Here is a 23,554-nt window from a genome sequence, read left to right as displayed (position 1 = left end):
TATAGAATTTTTAACGTTTTCTAGCGACTAGTGGGTGCTCAAGCTCCTCTCTATACCCGTTCCTAAGCTCAAACACAAATTCGATCTCGAAGCTCGGCTCGAACTTATTAACATTATTACATGCTGAGCCTAAACATGTTAAAGCTCGGTTCGGCTCGGCTCGATTACAACCTAATTTAAGCCTATAGCTAACATATAAATATGCGACCAGTTGGCTCGTGAGCAGCTCGTAAACAAACGAGCCGAGCTCAAACATAAATTTAAGTTTGAGCTGAACTCGAACTCATTAACATTATGACGTCCCAGACCTGAATGGACCTAAACTAGACTCGGCTCGGCCCGACTACGGTCCAATTTAACCCTATAGCTAATATATAAATATGCGACCAGTTGGCTCGTAAGCAGCTCGTAAACAAACGAGCCGAGCTCAAACATAAATTTAAGCTTGAGCTGAGCTCGAACTCATTAACATTACGATGTCCCGGACCTGAACGGACCTAAACTAGACTCAGCTCGGCCCGATTACGATCCAATTTAACCCTATAGCTAACATATAAAAATGGGGGGAAAAGACCGGTAGCTTTACACCTACAATTCAAACATGAGAATACATCTCCCGGGAAACTAAACACATTTCAACTAATTAATTACAGGCTTCAATCTTTGAGAAGATGAGAGATTCAAATTATCAATGGAAGATTCCAGAAATGTTAGAATTATTTCTTCTTCTCCATCTTCATCTCCTCCAACACCACCATCTCCACTTCCGATAAGTGTCGGACCAGGTAATCACCGGTATTCTTTTTCCCCTTCTCCTTCTCCGTCGCCGCCGTTTTCAGCTCGCACTTCAGCTGAAAACCTCCCTCTTCTGCCGGAAAAGTTGCCATCCGCTTTCTCTTTGGATCTTCCTCGCCCGGAGGAGTTGGATTCCAGGACATCTTGTCTTCAAGACTTGTAAGCTTTTTCTTCGCCGGCATTTCTTCATTCTTGATATGAAATCGTTAATTTTGTAAGTTAGGAAATAGTAAAAATTTGGCTTAGCGATATAAATTTTAGCTCTCCCTAATACAAAATTCGTTATTACATCGAATTAGAGTTGCAAACGGGCAGAGATTTTCTGTCTCCGTCGGGAATCTATCCTTTGGGGACGGAGAATCTCTAGGATTGCTTTGTCTCCTACAAGTTGAGACAGGAAAGATCTTCCCGTTCCGTAGGGATCCCTGTACCTAGTGGGCGAGTCAGGAAATTAGAAATAGAAGCCTAATTTTAGGCGTGCGGTTAGAGATAATTTTTCAAAGTCTAGCCCGTTAGGGGTTGACAAAAAAAAATTAGCCTCTAACGCGTTAAAACATCATCATTTTTGTGTGTTTACTAAAATATTAAAAGTGTTCAACGTAAAAGGTTAAACATATTTAATTTTTTTATTAGTTCAATGGTAGTTTTTAAAAAAATTATAACATTTTTACATTTTTAGTTTTAAAACTTTAAAATTTAATTTAAAAATTAAGTTGTTTGAGTCTCAAAAATAAGAAATTAATTTTTTTTAATGAAAAAGACATAATAAAAATGAGTTCAAAAATGTTATAAAAATAAATTAATTAATAATGATAACATAGTTTTATAACTATTGAAAAATAAAATTCAAATAAATAAACACTTTCTAAAATAAATTAAGGTTGAGAGGAATTGAATTAGGCTACTATTAAGGAGAGCTACGAGAGGCGAAACTACAGATATCAAAGGTGGAGCCGATGACCGGGGGGAGGGCCCCCAGGCACTGGACTGGCTCCGCCCCTACCTATACTCGTCCCAGATATATCTCCATGGAGATCACCACGGATTCTCTGCTTAAATCCTCATTTAACATTGATTTTTTATTTTATATATATATATATATATTAAAGTTAGAGGGCGAGCCTTGGCGCAACGGTAAAACGTTGTTGCCGTGTGACCAGAGGTCACGGGTTCGAGTCTTAGGAGCGGCCTCTTGCCAATTAAATTGGCAAGGGAAGGCTTGCCCCCAATACACCCTTGTGGTGGGACCCCTCCCCGGACCCTCGCTCAGCGGGGACGCATAATGCGACCGGGCCGCCCTTTATATATATATTAAAGTTATTAGATTTTGTCAAAAAAAAATTCCATCACTCGACTCAAACTCAATCTTATTCTTTGTCATTTTACTATTAATGCCAAGAACATCCAGAGAGAAAAAAAAAATTGTATATATATATAAGCAACAAAAAAAAATAGAGAATGAGGATCCCTACGAGGAGAAGACAAACTTTTTCCTATTTAGGAGTCGGGCATGGGGACAAAAAGTTTCCCGTTTATGATTCAGGGAAGGGGAATCCCGAGCGGTGATGAGAATGTAATCTCTGCTACGTTGACATGGTTTATGTATTTATTGTGTGTTTTTTTACAGGTTAGAATGGTTTATACAGAAATGCTGCAATTGTAGTTCCAAGTCTCACTGACAGAGATGCAAAAACAAATTTTCCGGCAATTAATTTCCGCTGACAAATTTTCCGATTACATTCAAAGTCATACCCTGTGACTGCAATTTATGATATTTATCAACAAGTGAAAGAGGAGGCAATTCATTTTGTAATTTATAGGCTTGAATATGTTGGTATATTATATAAATATAGTGCCGCATTTGATTTACCTACTGTTGCTAGTACTGTAATTGTTGTTACGGTTTAAAAAGCTACTTTTCATGTATAAAAGGTAAACAGAATATCCCTAATCAAACGCTTAAAACTCTCCAATTTTAGAGTGAAAAGGCATACAAGAGTAGGTAAACAAACACTCTCTGCAATGATAGAAACGGTCTTGAATGTAATTCACTGCCCATTTAATTCCTTTTTTTCTCTCTTTTTGCATTTTTTTGTATTTATATATTTTTTTTTGTTGTTTTTTTTCTCCCGCTCATAATTATTTAAAATATAACACAAACAATTAAACCAAACACATCCTAAGTATAAGGAATACACGTCTATTTCTGTAAATAGACAAAATCTTGTCACGGCATCATTTGATAATATTTGTCCATGAATATTTCCATCTATTCAATTTAACTCATTTTAAATGAAACTGATATGTTAATTCTTATCGGATAGCACAATTTTTGACACATGGCAATTATTTTAATTTTCTCATAGATTTAATATATAGATAAACAAATAAAAAATTAATTCTTTATTTATCCATATATGTAAAAATAAAATTAAAATAATTATCATACGTACATGTGACGTGTCAAAAGAATTATATGTCATGTTTATGATAACAAGGACAATGACAAGATTTGAATCCAAATAATGCATTAATCCTAAATATAATTATAACATAATTATAATAGTTAAATCAAACATACCCTAAATATAATCATGAGTGCAATCGACATACCAAATAAAAACTTATATATATCACTACATGAAATTCTGTTGATATTGAAAAAAAAAAACAATGATCACATTATTAGACATTGAATTGAAGGTGATGAGGTCATAAAAAGTGAATTAGAGCGAGCTCCTACTGTATATTGGCTAAAGGGTCGTGTTAGCATATAGTCGGTTACCTAGTTTCACAACAACACGTTTCTGCTGTAGTTAGATTTCTGCTGATCACTTCCTAGGATCAGCGGAGACCTAACTACAGCAGCAACATGTTGTTGTAAAACTAGGTAACCGACTATAAACTAGGTAACCGACTATAAGCTAACAGGTTGGCTCGTTAATAGTCACTGCTGGTTTTGCTGTCTCTGTTGAACAAAATTCGGATGATTTTGCGAAGCGTTCTGGAGCGCTACCATACTTGACTGCAAATTCTGAGCATTTTGTTGCATATTACCATATGCTCCTTGAGCAGCAAGCTGTTGCTGCTGCTGGGCTTGCTGTTGCTGCTGCTGCTGTAGAGGTATCATGTTACCAGCATTTGATACTCCCATGTTAAACACTGCAACCAAAACACTCAGCTCAATATTAGCCTCTTAATACTACACCTCAAACTGAAACACCTTAAGTATTCTTAAACTGGTTCACATTTAGGAAGGTAAAAAAAAAAGAGATAAGATCCAAATTTGTTGGTAACGCTGAAAATAGTACCAATTTTGGACTTTTCAAATAAGGAGCAATGTTAAGCCCATGTAAGAGCGTTAATGAGCCAGGCTAGCTCGCAACCTATTTGAGCTCGGCTCGGTTAAAACTGTCAAAGTTCAGCTCGAGACATTAAAGAGCCGAGTCTGAGCTTCCTTAAGTTCGGCTTGAAAGCTTATGAACGGGCTATATTCTTTTTAATTGCTATATATATTTCGTTAATTTTTAATTCAAAATAAAATAATTAATAACCATGGGAAAAGAAAGAAAATTAATAGTTAGTACTCGACTCTTAACTCTCAACTAGTCACAGCTCAGAAGCTCCCATCCAAAAAAAGAAAACACTCACTGGCTGCTTTGGGTTTGGGCTAGTCTGAAAATTATGAATTCGAATTTCAAAATACAAACCCTAGACTAATCTGTTTCTCCCTCCACAAGTTCTATCTGTAGAGAAATGTAAGTATACATTTCAAAATACAAACCCTAAATACTAATATTCTTCTCTAGCTAAATTGTGGAGTATGTTACAGATCTTTAGTTTTTTTTTTCTCCTATGTTACTTATTCTATACATCTATTCATCTGGTTAAGCTCGATCAAAGCTCGGCTCAATCAAAACTCGGTAAAAGCTCGGTCATGCTTGTCGAAGCTTGGCTCGGCCTAAGACATTAACGAGCCAATACCGAGCCTACATAAACTGTTACCTAGGTCCAACATTGCTCCAGGTTAACGTTGAGGACAAAATTTTACCAGTTCTTACATTAGGAGTATATCAACACTTTCCCAAAAAGTTAAGGGTAAATTTGAACGTTATCACTTAAGAAAAGTAACAAGATCAGTTCCTACTTTGGTCATTCAGGATTTGGGATGCATGACTCCTCTGGGGATTGCTACCGCTCAAGCCAAACTGCACGAAAGGTTATGAAACAATTGGAATGTTGCGTCGTCAAGATTCAAGAATGTTGTAATCAATATTGTGCAGATTATAACATAAGAGAAACAATCAAATCTCAACAAGAAAGAAAAAAATTATATGCGGAGATAATAAAATTGAGAGTTGAGGAGACCATATGAAAGATGCAGATTACCACTTACTGCTATAAGAAATGCTGATGCACTGTCTACTTGTTTTAAAGGTGAGAAAAGAACATATATGAATGGTTCAGCTAGGAGCTTAGGACCCTCCATCTTTGCCAGAATTAAAGGTGTTCTGGATCCTAGGCAAAAAGACGCGCCTGATGAACAGGAGGCACAGAAAATTAAAAGAATCTGCCTTCCCTGGCCTTTTTTTTTTTAGAAGAAAAGTTATTTATAATTGTTTTGTTTAGAACTAGTGAAGAAGTACTGTACACATGAAGACCATAGCGAGAGCCGAACACTTCATCGCATCTCTTCGATACAGATACAGTAAAGATCGGAGCGATCGCGAGTTTTCTATGTTCCATAATCTTTTAATTCAGTTCATCAATAAAAGAAAAATCATTTTATGGTATTTATTTGACTAGAAAGAAGCACACTTTGAATCACAAAATCAACATTACCTTCTCGACAACTTGCTTTTGTATTTGGTAGATCAATCTTTCATCAATCAAAGAGGCGCTTGACAAAGAAGGAAGCTACCTTTTTTTTCTAGTTAAAATAGCCCGAGTCTGACTCAACAAGAAGTAATATTTCCATTCCCAAATCTTTGATGGATAGTCCTTTAAAAGCAGAATTGAATTCCGTTATGACCTTCTCGAAAAGAGAGAATGGAACTCAAAAGCTGTGCTAATAAGAATAGTTGACGAAACTTTCTTTGATTTGAGTTGTTCTATCTTTCTTTCGGAGGCTACTTCTAGCAGAAAGCTTGACTAAAAAATAGGCTAACTAAGAATGCGGGAAACTTCCGGACATAGGCATTGTGCCCTGTACAAAATCAATTTTTTATACTAATGTCATTACCCTATTACTAGTTAAAGCATACGTCATTATGAACCAAAAAAACACACTTGCAACCACGTAAACAAGACAAAACCACATAGAAACATAATATTACGTAAAAAAACACCAAGTTAAGTTCATAGAGACATTAAACAAGACAAAACCACATAGAAACATAATATTACGTAAAAAACACCAAGTTAAGTTCATAGAGACATATTCTTAACCTAACGGATCCTAATAAACTATCAAGCAATGTCTCTAGCTCTATGTTGGTTGTGTTTCTTGTGTCACAGCAGTGCAGAATGAATGGATTCTCTTAACGTCTTAAACTCTTAGGTCTCTTCATATTCTTCTTTAGTTTTACACTTTTATTTAGATTAGAATTTATATTAACTGCTAAATTGAAGTTTACTCAAAAGAAAACAATAAAACCCAATTAAAAGACTAATGTTACCGAGGCGCGCCTGAGGGGAGTCTCCGAAGCCCAAGCAAGGCGCACACCTGTTAAACTGAGCCTCGCCTAGGGGTATTAAGGCTCAAACCCCCGAGCTTTGCATAAGGTACGCCTTTAACAACTATAAGTCTAGCTATGACATAATGGGGCAATGACTTCCTTCAATCAATCTATAAAGCAAATGACCAAATCCTCTATTTACAACTTCTTACGAGAAAAACGTCACCGTTTTAGTTGCTTCTCATTTGTGGAAGACTCTTGATTCTATTAAATTGTTAAAAATTACCTGCATTCGTGGAACCATTGCCTGAGATGTCATTGTAGACATGTTTGGAATCTGAATAGGAAAGTATACTTAGTAAGTCTGAGATGCATCAAAAAGGAACATAGTAGTTATAATCAGAAGAATAAAGGAAAAAAATCTCTTTAGCAGCAAAAAGGATATGTCTAATTAAATAAATCCAGTTGTTATGCATTCACTATCAGTTATAAATATCTTTTAAGTACATTCAAAATTTCCAAATTAAGGAGAAAATCAACTCTAAATTGACAAACACATGCAACACAAGAAACTTCAGTATAAATTATTGATGACATAAGGTTTGAAGAATGGAATAAGTTCCAAATTTGACCCAAACGTTTTCGGGGAGTGCAAATATACCTCTAACGTATGAAATTGTAAATTTTGGGCTCAACATTTTGAACCAGGAGTAATGTTAGGCCAAGGTAATGGAATTCCTAAACGGGACTTTACCCGGGCCCAAAATTGCTTCAGGTTGGAAAAGTTGAGGACAAACTTCTATACAATTTCTTACTTTAGGGGCAAATTTAGAATAAATCAACATAACTAACCATCTGTGTATTTGATGCCCCCTGAGCAGCATTAAACAATGCACTGTTTGCAGTATTGGAAAACTGGCTTAAATGGCGATTTAACTGATTTCCTTGGTTGAGTGCGCTTTGAGTCATTCCATGCTGAACATGTCCGGAGGAAAGTTGTCTACCCTGAAATTGCTGGTGCCCCAATGCCTGAGAAAACTGCATCTGATGTTGCCCATGTAACTGTGGAGATTAATTTAAACCAAGCAATAATTATTACAGAGCATAAAATGTAATAGATGATATTGAAATCAAACAAAGAGTCGTTGAGAGATATCGCAATGATTTGATTATGAAGGTGATCAGGTATTCATATAAACAACTGGTGCCTAACCAGGAAAGTAAATCAATACTAATTAATGCTAATTAATACATATTCACATCTATTCACATGATTGAGCTGCGCGAAAGACACGTTGCCTGTTAGCACTTTAGTTGATTTACACTAATAACATTCACACGATTGAGCTGCGCGAAAGCCGCGTTTCTTGTTAGCCGGTTCACATTGATTATGTTCACACTCTCACTCAAGCTGAAGCATAGATATTAAACATGCCCAGCTTGTTACAAATATAGTTAACATGAACCATATTCAACGCTTTAGTTAAGATATCTCTAGCTTCTCACGAACAAAATGGCGGTCTACTTCAATATGCTCAGTAAATTCATGTAACACATGGTTGGAGGCAATATGAAGAACTGCTTTATTATCACACCATAACTTTGTTGGAGTAGCGATCTTGAATCTAAGTTCAGACAAGAGATTACGAATCCACATAATCTCACAAGTTGATTGAGACATTGCTCGATACTCAGATTTTGCAGTGGAGCAAGATACTACATGTTGCTTCTTGCTCTTCCAAGAAACTAAATTCCCTCCAACGAACCAGTATTGAATCTCCTATCATCCTTGTCTCCTGCCAAGTCTATATCGAAGAAACATTTGATCTCAGAAAAACATTCAATCTCGGTATGACTATGATTCTTGCAAGTATTCCTCGTCCGAGGGTTCCTTTTAAGTAGCATAAATCTGTTCAAGCACAGTCTAGTAGTCAATGGTGGGAGAAGACATAAACTGGCTAACGATATTGATAGAATGGGCTATATCAGGTCTACTCACTCTAAGATAGTTCAGTTTTCGCACCAAACGCCTATATCTTCCAAGATCTTCAAATAACTCTCATGCCGATGTGAGATGCGAATTTGGAGTCATAGACGCGTTGCACGGGTTAGCTCTAAATTTTCGTGTTTCTGACAACAAATCAAGAACATATTTTCTTTGAGACAGCAAGAGTCTTTCTTACTTCTTGACACCTCAATTCCCAATAAGTACTTTAGTGCCCCTGGTACTTGGTTGAAAGGATTTTAGAGATGAGATTCTTGAAATGTCACTTCCATGTAATAACAATATCGTCTACATAAACGACAAGGAGAACGATACCCAATGCATAGTGTTTATACAAAACATAGTGATCACAACACTTCTTCATCCCAAACTTCTCAACCACTAAACTTGTCAACTGCTAAACTTCCCAAACCATATTCGAGGTCTTGGTTTCAAATCACATAGGGATATGCAGAGGCGACAAACTTTGCTATTTTTCCCAGCAACAAACCTTACGAGTTGCTCCATATATACTTCTTCTTAAAAGTCCCCATGTAAGAAATCATTTTTGATATCCAACTAATACAAGGGCCAATTACAATAGGCCGCCATTGAGATAAAAAGCCAAATAGAAGTCATCTTTGCCACCAGTGAAAAGTGTCAGAATAATCGACCCCATAGAACTGAGCATACCCTTTTGCTACAAGACGTGCTTTTCAAACGACCCACAGATCCATCAGAATTAACTTTAATAGCATACACCCATCGGCATCCAATAGACTTCTTTCCAACATGCAAATTTACCAAATCCCAAGTACCAGTAGCATCCAAAGCATTCATTTATTCTACAATTGCATTGCGCCAACCAGGATGCGATAAGGTCTCCGAGAGGGATTTAGGAACAGTAGTAGAGTCAACGGAAGCAACAAAAGAACGTGAAGTGGAGGACATGTTATCATAAGAAACAAAAGCAGAAATAGGGTAAGTGCATGAACATTTACCTTTGGGTAGTGCAATAAGAAGATTAGAGTCATCTTAACTTGTTTCAGAAGGTGGATGTGATGACAAAACAAATATTGACCAAAAGCAAGAGGATTTTGACGTCTTGAATACACCTAACAAAATAGGCGCCTTATGTGGTTGCGTGGGCACAAACTGTGAAATCAGAACATAGAAGATACTTATTAAATGAGAGACAAAAGCATCGATATGAAAATGAGAGTAACCAAGAAAGATACATTTGAAGGCTTTGGGGTTGAGTTTAGTGACTTGTGGTCGAGAATCCGATCAAAGCAAGTACTCCCAAAAAATTGTGGTGAGCTAGAAAACAATGGTTTGTTAGGAAAAAAAATACCATAAAGAGTCTCGCCCTGTAAGATTGAGGAAGACATTTAGTTTATAAGAAAACAGGGCTCCCAAAACTATTTAGGAACATGTGTCTGGAATAAAAGAGCTCTACTTGTTTCAAGAAAAAGACGATTTTTGCGTTCAGCCACACCGTTATGAAAAGGTGTATCAACATGGAAGATTGGTGAAGAATCTCATTCTAGAGCATGAAAGTTTGAAATGGTTCGAAAAAGTATTCTTTAGCATTGTCACTTCTTAATTAATGAACTAAAACATTAAATTGAGTTTTAATATCAAGACAAAAAGCAGTGAAATAAGTGAATAATTCAGAACAAATTTTCATTAAATATAACCTATGAAGCACCGACTCGGGTGCGGACACGGATGCGGACACGGGTGCGGACATGGCAAACGGCATTTTTAGAAAATATGAGACCATAGTTATTAAAGGCGCGCCTCTGGAGCCCAAAGGCGGGCGCGGGCGCGGTCAGTCAGGCGCGCGCCTTAGTGCGCCTTGGTGCGCCTCAGCTACCTTAGGGTATTTTAGGGTTGAGGGTACTTAGGGTTTTTAGGGTATTTTAGGGTTAGGGTATTTTAGGGTTTTTTAAGTTCAAAAAATAAAAGAAAAGCATGGATAGACAAAAATCGACAGTTTTTACTTCACATATCGCAACAGTTAACTCATGCCTTAGTAGTTAACTAGAACTTAACTCGTGCATTTTATGGTTTTATTGTTGTTATTTGACTATTTGTGATTATTTGTGACTAGTATTATGAATTTATGATTTTTTTTTTTGTGTGCGCCTCGGGTCGCTCGGGCGCGCGCCTTAAGTTGCGCCTTGTGCCAAGGCTCCAGGACCCCCTTGCGCCTTAGTGCGCCTTTAATAACTATGTATGAGACACGGGTGCGGCGGGACACGGCAAATTCTATATAATTAATTCTATATATATTAGATATAAAATATATACAAAAAACTTGCTAAATCACAAAACAAATCGAAGAAGGAAGAGAAAAAAGCTGTAAGCGTTTATAAACGCGTTACTCAGGTGAGAATTAGATGTAGTTTAGGTTTTTTTTTGTCAAATTTTGTAATTGAACCATAGGTTTTAAAAGATTTTAAAAAACCCTAAAATTTTACATATTTTCACCATTAGCCGAGTCCCCGCCGAGTCCCTACCGTGTCACTGTCGAGTCCCATTCGTGTCCCTGTCGAGTCCCATCCGTGTCCCATGTCCCCGTCGTGTCACCGCCGAGTCCCGCCGTGTCCCGTCGAGTCCCCTGCGAGTCCCCGAGTCTGGCGAGTCCGACACGGCCACGGCGACCCCGGGGAAGAGTTCGTGCTTCATAGAATATAACCAAGTAGTACGAGAAAAAAAATCATCCACAAACGTAACAAAATACTAATTCAAAAGGAAAATTTGACCTCTTATTGAATCTTGGAGAGGAAGGCATGCGATAATGTTTAGCTAACTGACTAAGACTCACAATCTAAACTAGATAAACTTTGAAACTAACGACGCAACTTCTTCAAAAGAGGTAGAGATCGGTGTCTAATCGACAGTGCTCATCAAACGGAGTGGATACACTGGAGCAAGCTATGTTGCACGAGAACTCTTCGTCACTGGTGTTTCCGCGTTGCGTGTCCGCTTCCGCTTCCATTATCGTTCCCTAGCTATATTTTTTTAAGAAACAACATTTCTCGGTGTCCATTTCTGTTTCCGTATCAGTTTCGTTTCCGTTTCCTTTCAACAGAGCAAGCGATAGGTCTTCTAATATGAGTATCCAACGCGTAGAGACCTCCAGATTCTCGCCTCTTAATAATCTGCTTCCTCAGGAGATTCTGAAACAAACAATTGCCACGGAAAAATGAGATAGAACAATTTAGATTACAAGTAAGTTTACTCAAATTAAAGGCAAAACCGGGTCTATTTAGAATAGATGAAAGAGAAAGTGTAGAAGTTGAGTCAATAGTGCAAGAGTCAATGACTGATGAATTTGTTCCACAAGCTAGGGTTACATGGGAAGGAAAAGTACCGCAATAAGGCTCTGTTCTTTATTACTGAAAAAAACTGAACTGAACTGAACTGAATGCTACTGAACTGAACTGAATGATACTGAATACTGAACTGAATTTAACTGAATGCTACTGAACTTAACTGAATGATACCGAACTTAACCGAATTTAATCGAACGTAACAATAATGATGATATTAGACTTTAAAATAATTTAATGATAATATTGGACATTAATAAGCTTATAATAATAATAATAATAATAATAATAATAATAATATTTCTACCAAAAAAAATAATATCAATAATAAATAAACATATTATTAAAGATTAAACTAAATTAAATATCAAATAAAATCTAGGCTCGATAAAATCCTATGACATTAAATAAAAATGAGTCTAATTTAAATTAAAAATATAAATTACATACAAACACAAATTTATATATAATTTAAAGCCTATGAAATTAAATACAAATTTTTATATGAATACACACTCTTAACTTTTTATTACAATTAAGTATTAAGGTACAAAAATACCTTTAACGTTTTGGGTCCGGGGTTATTTTACTCCTAACGTCTAAATATGAATTTTCATATGAATACAAAATCTTGACTCAATTTATCAATGTTAAGGGTAAAATTGCTATTGGCTTCTAATATTAGGGATAAAATTGCACTATTTGAGATATTAAGGTAGTTGAGCCAGTTAATTTTTTAGAGCATTGTAATGTAAACGTATTAATATAATATTTATTTACTTTTCGCAAAATTTGCAAATAAGTTGCACCAAATAATTATAATTATAATAAATAATGATAATATATATAATGACAAAGCATAAATTATATATAAATATAATTATAATGAAAATAGATAAATTAATATATAATAAATTATAATAATTATAATAAATTGCTGAAATTATAAATAAATAATGATAATAATAATAAATTATATATAAATAATAATAATATATAATAATTATAATAAATAATGATAAATTATTGAATACTGAAACTGAATACTGAACTGATTACTACTGAACTGAACTGATTGTTACTGAAATTAAGTAATAAAGAACAGGGCCTAAGAAGAGAAAACTTTAGAATACGTGTCATGTGATCTGTAGTACCAGAATCAATGATCCATTTTGAAGAGGATGAAATGACGCATTTATTTGAGTTAGCCTACTCAAGATGGCAGTGATAGAAGATGAATGTTGTGCAGCTAATGTTTTCTAGTACTTGGCATACTCCCGAGGATGAGGATGTGGCATTAGCAAGGGCAACATGAGCAAACTCTTGTGCGACTTGTTTTATAATTTTTGTCAAGTACTCATGACAATAATAGCACAAAACTTTTCCTCCCTACTCTAAGGCCTTTCTATCGAGTACCTCCCTATTAGGTCCCTTATAAGTGCAATCAGACCCAATCTTAGTGCACTAGATGCAGGAACAACACGAGGAGTTGAAGAAGTAATTTCACTCCGCAGAACATGAGTAAGGGCCTCATTCGCACTAAGGGTTTAACAATGGACAAAATCTGAGAGGTGACAGACTCATAATTGGTTCCAAGTCCACATAAATACCTGATGACGAACATGTGTTCGCGTTGTTTAAGCACTTTGATATCAGTGCTCAAAGGTAGCAATCTATATTGCACGGACACTGACACGGAAACAGGTACGGGAAAACGTTATTTCTAAAACATAACTTTCATAAAATAGCCTTCAAGCGGAAACAGATACGGAAACAAAATGGACACAGACACAAAACACGAAAACGCTACTAAAGGGAAGTGTTCTGTAACATACGTAGCAATTCATTCAATTCTTCGAAAATTCACTTTCTTAACAGGTTTTGGTCAGAATGATAAAAAACCTTACAAACATCAAATATACGTGACATATTAACGCTTCAAGCGTATAAAAAGTGCAAATAGTCCATCAGTTCCTTGACATAGTCACAATTATGAAACGAACTCACAATGGATGTGTCAATCAAGTTCTTAATTTGAATGAACTGGCGAGCATCATCTTCTGACCAATCCTCGTCATTAGGTTTGGGGTCGTAAGTGAAGTCACGACTCTTCCCAATATTTCGCAGATAAATCTTGACAGTTTTGGACCAATCCAAATAATTTGAGCTAGTCAATTTATGCTCGGTGATTTTAGGGGACACCAGAATGACATTAGTGACCATAGCATTAGAAGTATCTTCCTTTCCTTCAGCCATGACAATTGATACTTGAGCAAATAAACCACAAATACCACAAAGAAATTGCCCAAAGAAATCAAACTTACAGAAAATCAATAACAATTCAGCAAAAGCCCACGAAACAGAAAACCAATCCAAAGAAATAAGCAGATAAGAAATCAGAAAGTAATAATCCACAGAAGACACGCAAAGGCCAGCGCACACCGGAAATTGGAAGAACCAGAAACTAACCAGACAGAAACACCAGAGATGAAGAGGCGACAACGGACGAACTGATTGACGATGTAACGGCAGCGCCACACGCTCTAACGCGTTGACTGGCGACGATAGAGTGTGGTGGCGGCACGTGGGGTGCACTCGCTTGTCGGACAGTCCCCGGATTTTGAGGGAAGGCCAATCGGAGCAAGAGAGTTCTTCTGGGGTGGGTGGTGAGACAAAAGAATACTGGAACCCTAGGTCCCCAAAAATCTGCTCACCAGGGCAGATATGGGTGGTGAGACAAGAAATACTGGAACCCTAGGTCCCCAAAAAATCTGCTCACTAGGGCAGATAATAAACAGACTGAAAAAAAAGGACCACTGCTCACAAGGGTGGTACCATGTAACCAAACAAGAGTGGTTGAGAGAAATCTCAATGATTTGATTATGAAGTGGTATAAGTATTTATACAAAGAATTGGTATCTAACTAGGAAAATAACTCAATGCTAATTAATACCTATTCACACTAATAACGTTCACAGATATCATTCTAAGTAGTGCCTAAAATATCACTATCATAATATACACAAGGAAACATTATTTAACATCTTGTCAGCAGTAGTATCAATATCGAAATTGAGTAGAGGAAGTGGAGATGGTATATGATGTTCTGCCAAAGACACATCCTACTTTTAGTGGTTCGGCCTTCTATGGTTGAGATTGTCATAGTGAATGGTTTTCTGGTTGAATTAAAATGTTACAAATTAATGTCCCCTTCCTTTCACCACTTCCCCAGAAATTTCTTATATTTTCTTGAATTTGATGATTGTCCTTCTGCTAATTTAGGTATTTTATAGTTAAAATTATATTTCATTGGCTTTCTTGTATGGTCTCTTTCTCAAAATAAACATTGCATCATCAGCGAATCAGATATAGTCTATATCATGGGTTATGAATCCCTACTTGTCCTACATAAGCTTTTGTAAAGTAGCAGGCCTAATTTAATTGTTTGTAACTAATCTTTTTTCAATAATGGACAGAAAGGAGAGTCGGATTGGCTTTCTTTGAAGGTTGACAAAAAAGCTGCTCAATTAGGTGGAATTTTAGCATCTAGATATTTGTTTTGCTAGTCTTGAGAAACAAATTGAGAGGGCTTATTTCATTATATTATGGGGAGACATGAAACATCCTTCATAACATGTTGAACAAGTTTCAAAATCTTTGACAAGATGAAAGTAGCCTAAGCGTGTAGATTTGTGAGTTTCAGCTCAATCTTAGAGACTTCAACAATGCAATCTCTAATATGACTCTGTGACTCGTACGGATTGATTCTAACCAACATTAAAAGATACATTAAAACATTAAAACAAGACAGTAAAATTAATCGTAATTAAGAAGTGAACTACAATAGAGGGCGAGCCTTGGCGCAACGGTAAAACGTTGTTGCCGTGTGACCAGAGGTCACGGGTTCGAGTCTTAGGAGCGGCCTCTTGCCAATTAAATTGGCAAGGGAAGGCTTGCCCCCAATACACCCTTGTGGTGGGACCCCTCCCCGGACCCTCGCTCAGCGGGGACGCGTAATGCGACCGGGCCGCCCTTTAAGAAGTGAACTACAATATTACCGTCTGAAACTTCTGTTGACCTTGTGCCGACAAATCATGCAGCTGCTGTAGCTGGTTCTGCGAAATTTTGAATATATCAGTTAGATATTATCAAAACAGAAAAGAGATAGCAAACTTGAAAGGATATGAAGGTCACAGAGGCTGGAAATACGAAGTAGAAAACTCGAAGAATCTGAGCTCAATACACAATACCATGAAGCCACTTTTTGAGAAGAAAAAAAATTAAGATATTAACTTCCAAAGAGAAAAAGTTCCAATATGTAGAGATGCAGCAAAATCATACCTGTCCCAATCCTTGAATTGAAGATTGTCTGTATTGTTGCTGAGCAAGGAGTTGCTGCTGTTGACTGTGAGGTAACTGCATCATCTTTTGCCTTTGTTGTTGTTGTTGTTGTTGTTGTTGCTGCTGCTGTTGGTGCTGCTGCTGCTGCTGCTGTTGCTGTTGTTGAGTTTGTTGTTGAGGAGAAGGCGTATTCATCATGTTTGTCCCAGACCTCGGTGAATTGGCATATGGAAGCGGAGAAGCTGTTGTGTTGTCAAAGGAAGTAATACTTGTAGCAGCAGAAGGAGATGCAGCAGATCTTCCACCAAGTGTTGATCCTGATGCCTGATACAAATATGCAACAGATAAAAGGCTAAAAATGGCACAACGCAGTGAAAAATGAAGTAAAATGTAGTTCTAGCAAATGAAAATAGCTAAAACTAAAAAACTCACATAAATATGTAGAAGATTGTTAAAATCCTGCCTGCTTCAGCACATTTATGGTTAATGAATTGCAACATAAATCATTTATTTATACTACAAGATCTGTTGCATACTTGCATTTAGTATTTGGTTAGCTGCAACTACAAACCATATGCAGCAGGGAACATAAGTCAATGATGGGTCTCACGTTTTGAATTTGGAGACAGAATGTATGTGAAATAATCTAGAATTTAACAGCAAAAACTGATGGGTAAGAATGTAACAGCTAGACCAAAAGAAATGCAAAGAAATGCTAATGTAGATAAGTAGGTGACAAACACGGACAATGAATGATGATGCCACAAGTGCAAAAAGGACAAAGAAAAATTGGGAAGTAAAATGAGAGTCCCAATAAAAAGCCAATCTTCTAACCTGTAATAAAGGTCCCTGATTATTGATAGTATTTGACGATAGAGGTGGCGTACTTTTCAAGTACATCCCTGACAAAGAGATATTCCTCAATATCAGGTTACCATAAAATAACAAGCAAATATGCATGATTTACCCATGACATGAATGCTTATTACCCGAAGGATCAGAAAAACTATGCACTCCATCACCTACGGACAGCACATCTGCCAGGTGCATAGGGAGTCCAGACGTAATCTGCCTTTGGTCACCAGTTACTCTAAGTCCTGCATTAACATAACATTTTCAAAACAATTGATACTAATCGTATTCAATAATAGTATCAAGTGTTGACAACACTAATTCTCCAATCAAAACTCAAAAACCCAAGCAACAGACCTTGAAAAAACACAGGTCAGTTGCTGTCATTCAAGACTAGCACAATTTTGACTTACACTGAACTTTAACCATGCAGCTACCAGACTATATCTCTCTAAGTCTCAAAATTATGCCTACAAATGTTCTAACAAGGTAAGTGTTTCTCCTGGAAGTTAGTTACTATGAAGTTGGAGAAATCATGCTCGGCTTTCACAAGAAGGAGCAAGGGATCCTAGGTATCTTGCAAAAATCAGTTCTTAATGGTTTACAACCATTCTCACCGATAGTTAATTATACTTGCATATGCACAACAACGAATATGAGAAGCATAGTTTGGAGGATTGAAGCAGCCCTACCTACAAATCAACTCTATAGATTTTCTATATGAATTCATGCGAATAAGAAGTAAGAAGTTTAATATTTGGAGATATTCTATATATATATATAGAATTTGATTTAATTTAAAGAAAAAAACTGAAATAATACTGTTGCATTTACAATGCTTAAGCTGCTTCTGTGAAAGTTCTGCACATGAAGCAATTAGTATATGTTAAGTTAATGCCTACATGGAGCTGTGTCCTCAAATCATTTTGCTAAAATTGTTCACGGGAAGATGGTCTTATAAATATGCACCTTCTTCTATTTGACACACAAGATAACCACATCTACTATCATAAGAAAGACGTTTCAAAATATTTGAGTTTTAGTCCCCTTCCCATACTTATTCACTATCCAAGCAAAAAGATCAAACAGATACAAAAATGAAATTTTTCACTATCCAAGCAAAAAGATCAAACAGATACAAAAATGAATTTTTTTGAAGTTAAGAGCATAACCTTCACCAACATTTACAGCAGCTCGGAGTGAGTTCTCTTGTTCTTGAATTTTTGCAGCCTGGCTCTTATCTAAAGTTGGAAGAATGGCTGGTCCTTGTCGAGTACCAAATTGATAGGCTTTACGAGTATCAGCTAATACTTTTTCAGCACTCTCACAGGCTGCCCCAATCATATCAATTCTATTCTGTATAACTAGAAACTCAGATCCTTGAAAGCAAGCAACTTTTAGATAATGTACTGACTATTCTATAGACTCCAACTCACCTTTAACTTTTCGATTTGAGAAGATATAGGCAAACTTTGCAATCCCTGAAGCAATTGCTCTCTCTTAAAATTATCATCTACTTCCATCTCCGGCAATAGTTTCGAGGATAACATGACAGGTAAAACTGTATCAGAGAACCCCAAAAAAAATGTCATTTCCCCTAGACAATTATCATATTACCATTACCAGTGCGTTAAGAAACTTTAAAGACATAAAGAGATATGTTAATGCTTCAAAAACTTTAACAAGATTGAGAAAGTAGAGAAAAAACTTGACTGGAACAGTAGTATAATCAAATTAAGGTAATTACAACAGATTGTTGAAGTTCAAAATCAGAAATTCTCAATTTTCAAAAGATATCTTGTATGTATCTGACTACAGATGTTAGAATGATAGCCATACTCATAGCATTTTCTGCATTGACGTTCTTCGGTTGCACTACAAAAGCCTTGGAGACCTTCTTAATCTCGTCCACAATGTTAAAAAGCTCCAAGTTTACCATTGAAAACTGCCCCAAAATATCTTGCCTGTTGCACAACAGCCAAGAAAGTTAATACTAGAAACTCAAAGATTAATTCTCAACGAACTACCACTTTCAATAATCTGTCATATAAATCCCTTCCATTATACTTCAATTTTCTCATCAACCAAACAAAGCAGAAAGTTCAATTAAGCAGCATTACTAAAACTTAAGGAATCATTCATGAGATTACAAATTAGTCATAACAAGGGGGTTGAAAAGGTCACAACAGCCAAGAAAGTTAATACTAGAAACTCAAAGATTAATTCTCAACGAACTACCACTTTCAATAATCTGTCATATAAATCCCTTCCATTATACTTCCATTTTCTCATCAACCAAACAAAGCAGAAAGTTCAATTAAGCAGCATCACTAAACGTAAGGAATCGTTCAGGAAATTACAAATTAACAAGGGGTTAAAAAGGTCACAACAGCCAAGAAAGTTAATACTAGAAAGACAAAGATTAATTCTCAACGAACTACCACTTTCAATAATCTGTCATATAAATCCCTTCCATTGTACTTCCATTTTCTCATCAGCCAAACAAAGCAGAAAGTTCAATTAAGCAGCATTACTAAACATAAGGAATCATTCAGAAATTACAAATTAGTTATAACAATGGGTTAAAAAGGTCACAACAGCTCAACGATTAATTCTCAACTATCACTTCCATTATACTTCCATTTTCTCATCAACCAAACAAAGCAGAAAGTTCAATTACGCAGCACTACTAAAGGTAAGGAATCATTCAGGAGATTGCAAATTAGTTATAACAAGGGGTTAAAAAGGTGCCAATAAAGTTAATACTAGAAACTCAAGGAGCTACCACTTTCAATAATCTGCCATATAAATCCCTTCCATTATACTTCAATTTTCTCATCAACCAAACAAACTAGAAAGTTCAATTAAGCAGCATTACTAAAAGTAACGAATCATTCAGGAGGTTACAAATTAGTTATAACAACGGGTTAAAAGACGGATTAAACAGGGAAATTAAACGAAAACATTGCCAAAATTGAAAAGGAACCGACCATTTAGGATTGGCGTTGGATCGAGCGTAGGCATCAAACTCTTCGAGGATGCGGGAGATGGCTTTGAATAGGCTGATAGCTCGAGTCTTTACATGGTCCAAGTTAAGCTGCTGCTGTACCGCCTGATTCAGCCTCTCCGCCGCCACCATCTGCGGTGGTTGTGGTTGCTGTTGCTGTTGCTGTTGTTGATTTTGGAGTTGCGACTGGTCTTGCATCATTACTTCCATATCGATCTTTGTGTTTCTCTCCTGAAAAGGTTCGGAAAAAGCAAGGTTTTAAGAGTTTATAAAAGGTAAGCTCTCATTAAAAAGAGTTCCGTTACTCGTATTAACGTTTAATTTAATTTGGAGGTTATATTTTAATACACATTGGTTGGGCTAAGCCGGATTTGAGCTCGGGCCGAAGCTGACCACTTTCTCGGTATGGCATCACCTCGAGACAGCAACGAATATAGGGTTGGTTGGTTAGTTGGAGGATCGATTTTGTACGTATGTGTAAAAAAAAACTAAATCGAATTTGTTCAAAAAAAATTCGTATATATACATATTATAATCTGAGTGGTCAAGAATCAATTTTTAAGTATTAATATAAAACTTCTCAAAATTAAGTTAGATTGTCTAAAATTCTTAAAATGTAAAAAAAATTATGTTCAATAAAAAAATTTGGAATTAGGAAGGATCTAACGGGAAAATAAAAATAGAAATTTGGGTTTGAGATGGTCTAACATGTCAAAAAAAATTAGAAATTTCGATTTATGGGGGTTTAACAGATAAAAAAAATTAGAAATTTCGATTTAGGAAGGGTCTAACACTTCTCGGGCCATCTTAGGAGTCCTAAACCAGTACACCTTTAATATTTCTTGGAGACGGGGTGCCTGGAACCGCCCATGATCATGCCAGTTTATCAAATACTCAATCAAAGTTCTAGATCAAATGTCCAATTTATCAAATATCCAATTAAAGTTCAATTAAATCGCCAATTAGCACTCTAATTCTTAAATTTTGTGGAAATAGAGGGCCGAAACTACCTCTGATAATGGTGGTTCCGGCGGCCGGAGCCCCCCCCTCCCCCCAACCACATTTGTATACACCTCAGCCTCGAGATGCATTTAGTTGACTTACATAAAATTCGGGATATTCCTCACTCCATAGCACCTTTCGCTCATCTATTCCACCCACATGTCCAGACACATGACCTTTTTTTCATTATCATCTACCGTCTTTTCTTTCCTACCAGTTACTCACGTATGAAAATCGTAGTATGTATGCTCGACTTCGGTTGTCGATGCTTTAATAGGTAGGATTATATTATTGTAGGATGAGTCATATGAGGCAAACCAAACTTCCTCCAAAAAGAATTGTGGTATGCTCGTAGATTTTATATTAAATTATTTTATTTAAGTTTAATTCAACTCACATTATATTTAGGGTTAAGGTGCAAAAATACCCCTAATGTTTTGGGCCAGGAGCAATTTTACCCCTAACGTCTAAAATGGTGCAATTTTACCCCTAACGTTGGAAGCCAAGAGCAATTTTACCCCTAACGTTAATAAATTGGGTCAATTTGAGAAATAATTCATCAAACTGTCTTCTCGGTCATGAATCTTGTCATCTACATTTCATACGTGTGTCATTTTATCAGTAACAAATCATAAACATACGTTGGGATGATGTGAAAAAAAATAAAAAAATAAAAAATATACTGTCTTTTTGTACGAATTAGACAAAATAAATTCAAAAAATTCACCAAATTTATAAATATTAATCTCAAATTCTATTATTAAATTATAAAAACCATGAAATCCTTTTTTCAGAACGAATTGTTATGCAATTGGTGCTGAATAAGGAACAAAAATATCTGTGTTTTATAATAGTGTCTGAAATTGACCCAATTTGTTAACGTTAGGGGTAAAATTGTTCTTGACTTCCAACGTTAGGGGCAAAATTGCACCATTTTAGACGTTAGGGGTAAAATTGCTCCTGATCCAAAACGTTAGGGGTATTTTTGCACCTTAATCCTTATATTTACATTGGATTCCATCGAGTTGGATTGGATCAAGATAAGAAAATTTATTCTCAAACTCAGCAAAGTTCGCCAAATAGTATATATTTATATTAAAAATAATATTAAAATATAGATGCAAATTAAAATTTTATTTAATTAATTCAATGGTAAATAATTTATTAGTCTTCTTATTTTTAACTTGCACACTATTTAGTCCTAATATTTTGAAAAGCATATTATAAAGTCCATATCCTTTATCACTATTTAGCATTTTGATCATTTTGTCTATTTTTTTAGATTTTTAATCGCTATACTCAACATAAACATGCAGATAAAAAAATAACAAAGTAACATGATTATTTTATATCACATTATGTTATCTTGAAAGCTAAGATATATTTAAGTCGTCCGCCATCTCCACCAAGCATCATCCGGGTTCGTTGGATCCCGCCTCCAAATGACTGGATTAAGGTAAATATTGATGGCTCCACATAAAGATCTCCGGGTGTTGCGGTGTTGCGGGCATTTTTAGGACGAGTCGTGGTTTTGCAAGGGGTAGCTTCACTTTCCCAATAATTTCGGCTTAAGCACACATTACCAACTTCGGGCGGTTATGTTTTCAATTGACCTAGCATGGGAGAAGGAGTGGACCAATCTGTGGGTAGAAGCAGGTTCTATGTTTGTAGTCAATTTACTCAAGCGACGCCCCAAGGATGTCCCGTGGCGATTCAGGCATGCTTGGCTTAAGCGCCTCTTTCATGTTCGGGGATGTGGTTGGTGATAACACATTTATCCGGAAGGGAATCAAGTAGCTGATGCTCTTGCTCAGTTTGGAGTCTCCTCTGGCGGTTTACAATGATGGAATTCGGCTCCATCTTTCTGCAGCTCCTTTATTTTTTACGACTTATGTAACATCGCCCATTTACGTTTTTCTTAGTGCTTTTTCCTTCTTCTTAGCTTTCTCCCACCTTTGTACATTTTATCCTATATTAATTCATTTAGATTTTGCGCGTTGAGGTAGTAGGGGTGTCGACCTAGTCAGGATGTCTGGTGCCTAGCCACTCATTGTCCCAACTTTCATTAAAAAAAAAAAAAACTATATTTAGTTAAAAATCTAAAAACTATACAAAATGACCAAATGGTTAACAACGATAAAAGATATAGACCTTATAATATATTTTTCAAAATAGGGGTGGTATATTGCGTAAAAATATGGGAACTAATAAATTATTTACTCTTAATTTAATAAAACTCAACAAAGATAATTTTATATAATTAAAAAATATTTAACAACGTATAAAAATTAAATAGAGGTAATAAAAATATATATAATATAATGGCAGATTGGACCGAGTTGTATTTAGGCTTTTAAGACCTTAAGTTCAACTCATTTTATGTGCGAGTTTGAGCGGATTTGGATTGAACCAGACTAATTCTCGAATATACATGTCCAAACCTAACCCATGAGAGTTGGGCTTGGACAGTGGGCAAGCAACGAGCTCTTGAACATATCTATATTTTAGAGTTAATGAGACTAAAAAGTTAATACAAATCACTCAATTCGATTGA

The 23,554-nt window shown here is 36.0% G+C and overlaps 1 protein-coding gene across 3 annotated transcripts; it reads right to left on the bottom strand.

Annotated features, from left to right (window-relative positions):
* Positions 1 to 3,321: 3,321 nt before the first annotated feature.
* LOC136220447 (mediator of RNA polymerase II transcription subunit 8) lies at positions 3,322 to 20,293 on the bottom strand. Of its 3 annotated transcripts, XM_066008272.1 has the most exons (13): positions 19,982 to 20,293; positions 18,831 to 18,955; positions 18,428 to 18,552; positions 18,164 to 18,347; positions 17,129 to 17,236; positions 16,974 to 17,041; positions 16,140 to 16,463; positions 15,857 to 15,913; positions 7,326 to 7,535; positions 6,760 to 6,810; positions 4,943 to 5,003; positions 3,710 to 3,957; positions 3,322 to 3,580 (listed from the first exon to the last, which is right to left on the bottom strand). In XM_066008272.1, exons 1-12 carry the CDS (start codon positions 20,206 to 20,208, stop codon positions 3,743 to 3,745), a joined length of 1,755 nt encoding a protein of 584 aa, XP_065864344.1. In that variant the 5' UTR covers positions 20,209 to 20,293; the 3' UTR covers positions 3,322 to 3,580; positions 3,710 to 3,742. The 3 variants fall into 3 exon arrangements, 2 of the variants coding, with proteins under 2 accessions (XP_065864344.1, XP_065864338.1); XM_066008266.1 differs by having other exon boundaries at positions 3,322 to 3,957; positions 19,982 to 20,292; XR_010684531.1 differs by lacking the exons at positions 3,322 to 3,580; positions 3,710 to 3,957 and adding an exon at positions 5,638 to 6,001.
* Positions 20,294 to 23,554: the final 3,261 nt, after the last annotated feature.

This window comes from Euphorbia lathyris, chromosome 1, assembly GCF_963576675.1.
Source record: "Euphorbia lathyris chromosome 1, ddEupLath1.1, whole genome shotgun sequence".
In the NCBI taxonomy this organism is placed as follows: Eukaryota; Viridiplantae; Streptophyta; class Magnoliopsida; order Malpighiales; family Euphorbiaceae; genus Euphorbia; species Euphorbia lathyris.
This window is presented reverse-complemented; position numbering and strand designations above follow the sequence as displayed.

Bases quoted from the DNA above. Each gene is read 5' to 3' on its own strand.
- LOC136220447 (XM_066008272.1), bottom strand. From the start codon at position 20,208: ATGGAAGTAATGATGCAAGACCAGTCGCAACTCCAAAATCAACAACAG. The intron at 15,914-16,139 runs GTATGATTTTGC...AAAATTTCGCAG, and splicing joins CAATTCAAGGATTGGGACAG to AACCAGCTACAGCAGCTGCA. The intron at 6,811-7,325 runs GTTAGTTATGTT...TTTCCTATTCAG, and splicing joins GGGCATCAAATACACAGATG to ATTCCAAACATGTCTACAAT.